The sequence below is a fragment of the Chelonia mydas genome, chromosome 11, assembly GCF_015237465.2.
Source record: "Chelonia mydas isolate rCheMyd1 chromosome 11, rCheMyd1.pri.v2, whole genome shotgun sequence".
Taxonomy (NCBI): domain Eukaryota; kingdom Metazoa; phylum Chordata; order Testudines; family Cheloniidae; genus Chelonia; species Chelonia mydas.
The window spans coordinates 20,952,797-20,964,956 of NC_051251.2; the positions used below are offsets into that span (position 1 = coordinate 20,952,797).

At 41.0% G+C, this 12,160-nt stretch overlaps 1 protein-coding gene across 1 annotated transcript in view; it reads right to left on the bottom strand.

Moving 5' to 3' along the window:
* Positions 1–12,160, bottom strand: part of LRP1B (LDL receptor related protein 1B) — a 1,293,242-nt gene that overhangs the window by 40,234 nt on the left and 1,240,848 nt on the right. Inside the window, 1 exon segment of the mRNA XM_043525164.1 lies at positions 11,128–11,289. Within this exon segment, the coding sequence (XP_043381099.1) occupies positions 11,128–11,289 (162 nt within the window).

A 12,160-nucleotide genomic window follows, 5' to 3' on the forward strand; every position in this document is an offset into this window, starting at 1 on the left:
CAGATGCCTGGGTAGGTCTGATGTTTTCCCTATTTCCTTCCAGGTTCCTTCCAGGTCACTCCAAAGGACCTAAGCATGGCCCTTCGATGTGCGTGAAGTGTCATCAATATTGCTGCTAAATAGATCAGAACCCTTGCAAGAGAGATTTTCCATTATAGTCTGTGCTTCCCCAAAGATCCCAGAGGATTGCAACCATGATGCTCATTTCATAGTCATAGCCACTGCCATTGATCTTGCTGCAGTGTCTGAGACATCAGTTGCAGCCAGCAGAAAGGTCTGCACTAACTGAGTCTCAGCTATTAGAGATCTCAACTCATCTCTAGACTCCTGTGGTAACTTGTCAACAAAGTTCAAAACCTTTTGCCAATTAAGGAAGTCACACTTGGAATAAAGTGCTTGGTCATTGGCAGTTCTGAGCTGAAGGATGAGTAAATCACAAAGAGATCCAGATGCTTTGACTCCTTTTCCTTAGGTCTTGCTTTGGAATATTGCTGCTCATTTGTCAGTTCTTGGGCCATATTAACCACAAATGATTAAGGTGTGAGATGAGATGAGTACAGAAGCTCTGCAGGGGGTATGTGGAGAATGTTAAATAATGTGTTGAACTGATGTTATTTTATGTATTGTGACAAAGTTCCTCCTCTGCCTTAATGGGTCCTGCAATTATTGGTGGATTTGCTTGCCTCAGAGATTCATGGCAGCCCTCAGTTTGGCCACTTTTGCTAGTGGCTCAAACCTGCCATTCACTCAGCTAACCTCATCACTGGAAAGCATAGGGAAAAGGAAGGAGAACAATCCCCACAGTCTCTGCTGGTCCACCTAGTGGGTCGAGAGACAGGCCAGGGACCTTCCCCTCTTGTGGGACCCACAGTCCAGGTCAACTCCTCCTGTATCCAGTAGGGAGTTGGGAGGATGGGGGGAACCCGGGCCCACCCTCTACTCTGGGTTCCAGCCCAGGGCCCTGTGGATCACATCTGTCTACAGTGTTTCGTGTAACACCTGTGTGACAGCTACAACTCCCTGGGCTACTTCCCCATGGCCTCCTCCCAACACCTTCTTTATCTTCTCCACAGGACCTTCCTCCTGATGCCAGATAGCGTTTTTATTCCTCAGTCCTCCAGCAGCACGCCCTCTCACTCTCAGCTCCTTGTGCACCCCTCACTGACTGAAGTGAGGTCCTTTTTAAACCGGGTGCCCTGATTAGCCTGCCTGTCTTAATTGGTTCCAGCAAGTTCCTGATTGTTCTGGAACCACCCCTGTTACCTTAGCCAGGAAAAAGGGACCTGCTTAACCTGGGGCTAATATATCTGCCTTCTATCACTCTCCCCATCAGGTTCCCTTTGTTTGACCCTTTGACAGCACTCCTGTCCCTGTTATTTCATTAGTTGTTCCCTGGAATCATTTGGTTTCCAGGTCCTGTGGATCCTCCCCTTAGGCTGTGGGGGGTCCCTTTAGCAGTGGGTGGGCTCCCACAGCCACTTCCTGGTTCTCAATAGGATCACTCTCCTGTAGCCATCTGGCCCGACCCTGTCATAGTATATGGTTTTTGCAAATAAAACCTGCAGTTGGATAGGAGAGAGTTTAATATATGAGGCCTCTGTAAAGGCCCACTTGGTTGCCATCATGGAATGTTTGGTCAAATTCCAGCAGTTTGGTAAGGACCATTGGAGGTGGGTTGAGTCTTCTCAAGACAACAGAAACTAATCCATCAGGTACTATTATTTTAGGGAAAATGGCACTGAGACAAAGGAGGATGCAGGAACCAGAAGCTTCTGAGAAGAAAGTTTGAACTTGGTTCTGAAATAAAAATTTCCTGTACAAGAGAGGATAAACAGGGCACCTGTAGGTGAATAGTACCTCAGTTCATTCACGGGTTAACTTGTAATTAATAACATAAGAATTTGTTAACCAAGTCTGGATCTATAGTCTCTGCGTCTATTTTGGTAGCCTCAAACTCTGGAATCCCTGTCAGAAGCAGAGAGGTCAGATGTCTGAGGTCTTCAGGAGTAGGAGAGCGACTCTCCCCTCAGGTAGAAGAGGATAAAGAACATTCCTCTTCATTTTGTGGAACAGACTTAGCAGGGGTCCCAGGATATTATCTAGGGAAGTCCTGTCTGTACCAAAGATGTACTGGTTCCAAGGTACTATTGGTGGCTGGCGCCGATTGGTATATCTCCACAACAGGAAATAACAGCAGAGAGTTTGGGAGACAGGATACCATCAGATGCCTTGGTATCCTGAATCTCAGTGTCAAAAAGGTTAGTACTATCAACAGCAAGTTAGAAACTGTTAGCACCAGAGTAGACAGAGGTAATGACATACTTGTATGACACTCGGGGGTGCAATCCAGACAGTGAGGGGCTGTGTCACCACTTGCCCTGCAACTTGGGATGCCTCACAATGCTTTGCTGCTGTAGCACCCAACCTAGGCTCCTCAATAACAGCATTTAAGTCACATCCTGAGTGTCTCTGGCTTTCAGCAGCCTTGGTTACTACTTGCAGGGCTACCCCAATTACAGAATCATAGAATATCAGGGTTGGAATATCAGGGTTGGACCTCAGGAGGTCATCTAGTCCAACCCCCTGCTCAAAGCAGGACCAATCCCCAACTAATAATTGATTATTTCGAGGATGGTGAAGTTTGCAGATGACACTAAGCTGGCAGGGGCAGTAGAGGGAAGGGATAGGATACAGAGGGACCTAGACAAATTGGATGATTGGGCCAAAAGAAATCTGATGAGGTTCAACAAGGACAAGTGCAGAGTCCTGCACTTAGGATGGAAGAATCCCATGCACTGCTACAGATTAGGAACCGAGTGGCTAGGCAGCAGTCCTGCAGAAAAGGAGCTGGGAGTTACAGTGGACGAGAAGCTGGATATGAGTCAACAGTGTGTCCTTGTTGCCAAGAAGGCTAATAGCATTTTGGGCTGTATAAGTAGGAGCATTGCCAGCAGATTGGGGGACGTGATCATTCCCCTCTATTTGGCATTGGTGAGGCCTCATCTGGAGTACTGTGTCCAGTTTTGGGCCCCACACTACAAGAAGGATGTGGAAAAATTGGAAAGAGTCCAGCGGAGGGCAACACAAATTATTAGGGGGCTGGAGCACATGATTTATGGGGAGAGGCTGAGGGAACTGGGATTATTTAGTCTATGGAAGAGAAGATTGAGGGGAGATTTGATAGCTGCTTTCAACTACCTGAAAGGGGGTTCCAAAGAGGATGGCTCTAGACTCTGTTCTCAGTGGTAGCAGATGACAGAACAATGAGTAATGGTCTCAAGTTGTAGTGGGGGAGGTCTAGGTTGAACATTAGGAAAAAACTTTTTCACTAGGAGGGTGGTGAAGCACTGGAATGGGTTAGTACTGTCATTGTAAAACATGGTTTTGTGTAGAAAAGTGTGACTGGTGTTGCACAAAAACTTTATATGCCAGATGTCTCTTTTGCATCTAGTGCCAATTAATTGATTTTTCTTGTTTTTTTTTAAAAAAACCTAGGGAGGTGGTGGACTTTCCTTCCTTAGAGGTTGGGTTTTTTTTAACCCTAACACACTCACTGTTCCAAATTCTCCCCCCAACACGTACATTTTGCACTGTCCTGGACAGTCCAGGTATATTAGGTCCACCGCCCCTCTAAGAGGATCAACTTACCTTAAATGGAGTTTCCAAACAATTCACAACACTGAATTAATTGTGAATTAAAGAATAAAGCAAGTTTATTTAACTACAAAGAGACAGATTTTAAGTGAGTACAAATAATGAGGATTAAAGTCACAAATGGTTTCAAGAAAAATAAAGATAAAACACTTTCTAAACTTAAACTAGACTTGGTTCAAAGTGAAGTCCATTACTACATGTTTCAGTAACAATGCTGACCAAACTCTCAGGCCAGGATCTGCTCCTAAAGTCCAACAGCTGTTTCCTTTGTCTTCTTAGGTGAAAAGAGAGAGATGGGTAGGGAGAGATAACAAATTGCTATTTGCCTCTTTTTCTTCCTAGGTACCTCAGGTGACAATCTATGTGTGTGCTCTTTAGAAAAGTGGTATGAACTCTATTAGCCAATGAGGAGAATTTGGAAGCAGGAACCTAGAGGAGTGTTTTGAAGTGGTAGGAGGCCTGGAACTGACCATAGAACCAGTGCTCACCAGATTACTTCTGGAAGAGGATTGTTCAGATCTGCGTGGGTCTTCTTTGCCTGGATCAGAAGCTGACCTCAAGGATTTGTGCAGAGGAAAACATTTCAGTCAAATCTCTCTCATTTTTTGTGTTTGTTTTAGAAAATGAATGACAAACTGAACATTTGTCTGTGATGTGTGCCTCAAAAAAGCAAACTAAACAACTTGTGCAATCATCATTGAGAAATATAGCCTCTTCACAGAACGGTCAATACTTAAACTCTAGCGATCTCTGTTCAGCCATGAGGACTAAAGAAACTTGGTACAAGATAACAAAAGTTAAAGTAGGAATTTTTTTTCTAAACACTAAACTAATCTAAGGGAATAATGTTTTAAGTTCACAAGTGCATAAAAGATAGAACTCACAGAACGATGCTTGGCCCCACTCTGCTTTTTATGTCTTTGAGAGGTGGGATGTGGAGACAGGAGAATCAGGGCACAGGTGCATCCCAACCGATGGCCAAAAGATTCCATTCCATTCCATTTTTGATTGCATGGGGCACATTTGCATCAATAGTTGAATACATAATGGATAGTGAACCAAAAAATTGTATGTTTAACTGTGACGGGGCAAGGCCAGATGGCTATAGAATAGTAGTGGGAGATAGATATATTAGCTCCAGGCTAAACAAATCCCTGGTACCAGGATAAGTGAAATGGCAGCTGCTCCAGGTCAATTAAGACACCCGGGGCCAATTAAGAACTTTCCAGAAGGCAGGGAGAATGCTAGGTTGATTGGGACACCCAAAGCCAATCAGGGGCTGGCTGAAACTAGTTAAAAGCCTCCCAGTTAGTCAGGTGGGTGTGCATGTCAGGAGCTGTGGGAGGAAGTTGTGCTGTTGGAGAGACTGAGTAGTACACACCACATCAGGCACAGGGAAGGAAGCCCTGAGGAAAGGGTGAATTGGAGCTTGAGGAAGTGAGGGCTGTTGTGCAGGAAGTAGCCCAGGGAATTGTACATGTCATGTTTCTAAAAGGTCAGCTACCATAGCTGATACTATTAGGGTCCCTGGGCTGGAGCCTGGAGTAGAGGGTGGGCCCGGGTTCCCCCAGCCCCACTTTGCCCCCTGATTAATCACTGAGACTGGGAGACAACAGAGACTGTGCAAGGAAGGATAACTTCTCCTCACCTTCCCCGCTGGCTTATGATGAAAATGGCTCAGTAGACTGTGACCCTTGTCTCTAGAGAGAGAAGGATTATGTGGACGGTCACAGTGAGCCTCTGAGGCTCGTGAAATCCACCAGGAAACGCGGGACCCACGGAGGCAAGGACAGAGCTTTGTCACATTAACAAAAATTGACAGAAAAACCAACAGAGCCCAAGGGCTTTCCTGAATTATTTTTAATAGCAGCCTTTTCTCCAGGAGCTAAATAACTTTAAAAAAATCATATTGTTCCTGCTATTTGAGAAAGGTAGATAGAATCTAAACATCCAATCACTGCAACAGAATGGGCTGAATACCTGTATACAAGGTATTTTAAAATTTTATCTCTGTTTGCTGTGTTGTAGTCCCAGGAGAAACAAGATGGGTGATAAATATATTTTATTGGCCCAACTCCTGTCGGTGAAAGAGACAAGCTTTCAAACTACCTGGAGCAAGAGCTCTGAGTCTTGAACTGCAACAATCTGGATTGCCCTAGATTTCTGTTTAAGGCAGTCAACTAACAAAATGTTCCTTTACCCCCGCCCTGCCTGATTACCATTATAACTGTAAAAGCCTAAACCAGGCAGATTCAGCTTGATTTGTGAGTTAAAATATAGAGAATTTATAAGTTTCTGCAATTATTCTGGAGATAGCAATGTAGCATATCCTATCCTATATTCAGAATTTTTTGTCTGGAAATTCAGTCAGTTTAGATTGTTGATTTTTCCTATTTGATGCCCGTGCTAGTCTTCTTCTGAAACGCCTTAATTGCTTCCAATATACTATATCCGGAAAGGTATTAGCATCTAAGAAAAAGACTTCCTATTTATAGAAATATTTTAGTGAGGACCTTGAAGCAAAAATACATTAAAACTCCAATGTTTATGTATAATAGTGAAAACTACCAGAGTACGACTGGCCCCTGTTCCAGCATCTTCTGTGCTTTATTATTTATAAGATTCGCAAAAAGAAAAGGAGTACTTGTGGCACCTTAGAGACTAACCAATTTATTTGAGCATAAGCTTTCGTGAGCTACAACTCACTTCATCGGATGCATACTGTGGAAAGTGTAGAAGATCTTTTTATATACACACAAAGCATGAAAAAATACCTCCTCCCACCCCACTCTCCTGCTGGTAATAGCTTATCTAAAGTGATCACTCTCCTTACAATGTGTATGATAAAAAGCTTATGCTCAAATAAATTGGTTAGTCTCTAAGGTGCCACAAGTACTCCTTTTCTTTTTGCGAATACAGACTAACACGGCTGTTACTCTGAAACCTGTCATTTATAAGATTGTGCACTGTGAGGAAGTAACCAAGTTTAGAGAGGTAGCAGTCCTGTTCCACAGGTCGAGTAGAGCTGCTCAGTGCAGGACCCAAAAGGGGGTTACCTCCATGTCACATTTGCTATTTCCCATGTCCTTGGGCTGTGGTGAGATGGCTTGGCCTCCATTGTAAATTACAGTAGCCACCAGGCTCTTCAAACTTAGGTTGCCTGGAACAGCCCCTATGGACCTTTGTGACAACTAGAGATCACTGAAGCAGAGCATGCTCCAGTAACACCTCTTCTCAACATATCTCCTACCCACACCAGAGTTTATGATGGGATGTAGGGGCTGTGGTGAGCCAGGGAATCCACAGCTGGACACTAAGGCGACTTTAGGGCTGTTTTGCGGCATTGAAGTATAGTGGCAAATCATCCTTACTGAGGCCAACATTCTGGTCCACCTGTATTAGAGAAAAGTATCACCCAATTTGTTGGATTCCAGATACTATATAGTCCCAAAACCAGAGTAAGCAAATATAATGATAATCTGGCAATACAACATGAAGAATAGGTTGGTCTAAAAAGAGACCTGTAATAATTTTAAAATCCTCTGTAAAAATAATCAAATTCTTATTTAGCTTTGCAAAAGGCACAGTGTGGAGGAATGTTGGATTATAGTTAGACAGTCAGTTGCATCTCCAACCGGTTAATCAGACTGAATGCATATGGTGCTCGTCACTGTGGTATCTGAGAGGTTTTCAAAACACAAAACCAAGTCCCATCCTAAGATATAGATTAGTAGTTCATTTAGTTAAGTATTGTGATTGTTAAAAATTCTGTCTTCTTTTGAAAGCTAAAGTAAAGAGATGTGTCCTGCACTTGGACATAAAAGCCACAAGATACAAGGCCAGCTCTTCCTATGCAGTGAGGCTGAAGCAAACAAAAACACAAATACCAGAGGATTATATTACCTAACACAAAAATTAGGTGTTTTTTACAGACTGAATTATAATAAACTCTGCTAATTGACTCAACTTTTCTGAAGGAAAGGATTGTCAGTTTCAGGAAAATGAAATTATTGCAAGAGTGCTATATTCATTTCTACATATCTGAAATGGGTCAGACCTTTTCTCCATTTGACTGTTTCAAGAGATGAACTTGAACAGCTTAATTATTCCACATGTGCCACTGAAGGAATTTTAAATAAGGAATTTTTTTCAAGGAGATGAACACAAATATGCAGACTATAGTGATTGTATAAACTTTAGGTTCTATGGAATGTAAGCATCCGGATAATGTCATGCTGTGTAAGCTGGTGAGTTCTATGTATATTTCATAAAATGCCATAACTTCTACATTCATGTACTTAAATGCATTTTACCAGCGTCCAGGTAATCTCACATGAGAACACAGTTCAGGATATGTGCCCTAACAAGAACCTATGGCAGTACATTGGGTTAGACATCCAGAAGAAAATAAGTATGAGAACAAATAAGGGAATATAATAATAATAAAAGCATGAAAGAAATTGGGCACGTAAATTTTATAGCCCTGTCATAAAACACCTGTGTAATATTTGCTGCTTGGAGGCCCGGGGTCCATACGGGCATATTTCTTTTTATGTTAATTTGTACCATCCACGTTACCATGAGAAGGCAAAAACTAATGTGCTTTACAGACAATTGATCTTTATTATAATGAAGTTGTAATAATCTGTTTCAGCATCCAGACAAGCAAATATCACATACAAGTGAAAAACAAACCTTGCATATATGTTTAAATTATTAACTATAAACCGAATACCAGTGCAATCTGTATCAAACAACTGTTGGCCATTACCAAGCACTCTACAAATATTGGAAGCTCCTTAAAAGAAAAAAAGAAAGAAAGAAGTCTTATACAAACAAAAGCCTTAATGCATTTAAACCTCTTTGAATTATGCTGTTATTCCAAACAGCGTCAGCAGACAATCCAAATCTGATAATAAACATGCTGTTTAAAAAGTACCCCTACATTTACATTTAAATTAATTCTCTTTTTAAAATGATATTTGCAGAAGCATTCAACTAGAAACAATTTGTTTGGTTTGGGGTAAACCTCAAGTAAATATTTTTTTCTTAATCTGTGTGTCTGTCTGTGCATGATTTATGTACTATATTGTTTTCAAATACCCAGTTGTATTTGCAGATAGTTATTTGTGAATCCATGCAGTTTGTTTAATAACAAGTAGGCTAGAATCACAATTACTTCTGTTTTTGCATTCAAAGCCTTGAATTTATTTCATAGTCTCCCAACTGGAAATACATTCCATTTATTTCAATACAAATCCTATTTAACATACCTACTAACCTTTTCCTTGCTTGACAGACCGTTCACTGGTAAACAAAACATTTTTAGTTTCTGGTAAAGAGTTGTGAAACAGACTTTTACAATACCGAACTTCCTCTTGGTTTTGTTTAAATCCAGCATTTTTATCTACTTCATAGGACAGGCAAAAAAGGGCAAATGACTATCTCCATAAATATGTTATTACAATCTATACATAGCCTCATAACAGGTCTACATCTCTTATATAAAGTGCTGTATCAAAAATCTTATTTATTTAGGGGAAACTATGTTGATTTTAAGAGGTTGTGCCATCTCCAATTCCAGAATTCTGCAGCTGGCTGTGAAATAAGTTATTCTAATGCTCACAGCAAGAGTTATTAGCAATGTTTTGAAAATGCTATTATTGATGAAGCATTGGAATGAGAATCTATCAGGGCACACATTTCAAAAGAACAACACACAGATAAGCTATAAACAGGGGCATGGCTATCGTCATGTTTTCACTAACAAAAATGATTTCTCCTAGAAAGTCTAAAGGTGACATAAATATTTGGTAGCTTCACCTAGGTATTCTGTGAAAATTTAAAAATGCAGAATCAATTTTCCACTAGTGGCAAGAGCTACTTCAGTCAGTACATTTATGTAAAAAGAAAAGGAGGACTTGTGGCACCTTAGAGACTAACCAATTTATTTGAGCATGAGCTTTCGTGAGCTACAGCTCACTTCATCGGATGCATACTGTGGAAACTGCAGAAGACATTATATACACACAGAGACCATGAAACAATACGTCCTCCCACCCCACTCTCCTGCTGGTAATAGCTTATCTAAAGTGATCATCAAGTTGGGCCATTTCCAGAACAAATCCAGGTTTTCTCACCCTCCGCCCCCACCCCACCCCCCACCCCCAAACTCACTCTCCTGCTGGTAATAGCCCATCCAATGTGACCACTCTCCCTACAATGTGCATGATAATCAAGGTGGGCCATTTCCTAAACAAATCCAGGTTCTCTCACCCCCTCACCCCCCTCCAAAAAACCACACACACAGACAGAGATTAAGACAGAGAAACCCATTACATTTTCAAAAAGGAAGGAAACCATCTTCTGTAATCACATCTAACTTCTCGTGAAGCCCCGATAAATGTTACGAGAGCTCCCTTTTATGGGTGACAGGTAATGATGGTAGATAAAAAGTATTTCCTTTCAGAAAAGAAATAGTTCCACACATGCTAGTTTACAAACTATATCTTGAGGATTTCTAAAATACTCACTTCTCTTTGCAAATTTTCTGAGATAATTCAAGCCTAGCGATCTTTACAAATTGAAGGTGGGAGGAGGGATAGTGATATATCATCATGTGAGAAAGATAACTTTGACAATCATGGTTTAGGCAGGTAGGATAGACCAATGTGCATATCAGGGAGTGTAGACAGGAATAGATGACAGTAATCAAGACAGAAGATTACCAATAATTGGACAAAACATTGGCCATGTGGACATAAAAAAATGGTGAGATGTTGTGAAGGAAGAAGTACCAGGGGTTCGGACCGAACCTGGATATAGAGGACTAAGGAAAAGGAGTCAAAGATAACATCCTAGCAGTGTAAGTGACAGGGAGGATGGTGGTATTATTGACATGGCAAAGCAGGTTGTTCTACTGTGCAGTGCCATTCACAAATGTATAAGAAATGCATATTGAGAAAATACTCCATGCCATAATAAATACATATTGGGAAAATAATAAATATTGTAATCTTAATTACAGGTTATATGCCTGTATCTAGGGTTTTTATATATTAATAATTTTTGCATTAGATCTATAATCACAATTCTCGGTTTTACACAATACCCACAAGAGGGAAATATCAAAACCATTAATTTATGCTGTTTATTATACTTACTATAAAAAAATTGTGAATTTTAGACCTATGCCAATGTAAAAAGCCACAGACCTCAATCGTGACTTATAATGCCCCTTTCTATGCCAATGCTCCTGCCAGTTGTGCAGTTAGTTTCTCTAGTTAAGTGTTCAGTGGGGTGGGTTTAGTCTACCAAATTCATTTTACTTGTGATCAAACAAACTTTGGATTGAGGTTTACAGGGGGTTGGAGGAACAGGAAAACCCACTCAGCCAACTACTCACTTTAAATTTCAATTTTATAAAACTTTCAATGTGCTGCAGAGTTCCCTGGCACATAGAGTATTACTTACAATATTGACATCTGTCTCCAGTGTACTCAGTCAGGCAGTGACAATAGGGTTGATTTCCAGCAGTGACACTGCAGGTTCCTCCATTTTGACAAAAATGATCACAAACTGTTTGATTGCAGTTTGGTCCTGTAAAACCCAGCGCACAGCTGCATGTAGGCCTCCCTATTCAAAATAAAGACAACTATTTTTATGGTAAAAATAAATATGCATTAAACTTAAAGTCAGTACTTTTAATATAAACATACATTTCTGAGAATAGTAAAAGTTGTGATTTTTAACCCCAACAAGTATTTTTTGCTAGACACCACCAACACATTTCATTAATTTGTGCTGTTATAAAGAAATGCAATTTGGCTCCAGAATTCTAGTAGAAAAAAGCACAACAATAAATGAAGAAGATGCTCCAAAGATCACACCTAAGTGATGTCCCCATATTTTTGCAGATCCTCTTATCCAAAAATATTTGACCATCTACCATGTCATTGGAAAGTCACAACATTTAAAGATAATTTTATGGTGATTTCTATGGTTTATATGGTAAATGTTTAATAAAGCTGTTAAGTTTATTGTAGTTAATGTAGAGGAGTTTCTCATGAGAATCCTGGATCTCCTCTAAAGGAATTTAAAAGCATATCTGCAATGTTTTTTATCGGCGCCTGAAACTGCCTAACATCATCTGCAATGGAAGGTGGTGGGTCCATTACAGCCTCATCTGGTGATGAGAAAGAAATGTTTGTTTTACCTTTTTGTCAGCCCTTGCCTCCTGCTCCTCAAAGGTCTCATCTAAAGGCTCAGGTAGAGGAGGAGGGAGTGATGGTTCAGAAGAATGGTTCTCCCTATGCTCTCTGGGAGATGGACTGAGGCCCTCAAGAACTGCTGGCAACAGAGGGCTCTGGGATCCCAATAAGGCCACTGGGGGGGCCCACAGGGCATAAAAGGAGCCATCTTTGGTCACACCGAATGGATGGAGATTGAGATTGTTTCACCCCACAAGGCTTTCTCTCAGCATAGGTAGGAGAGTAGTATCTCATAG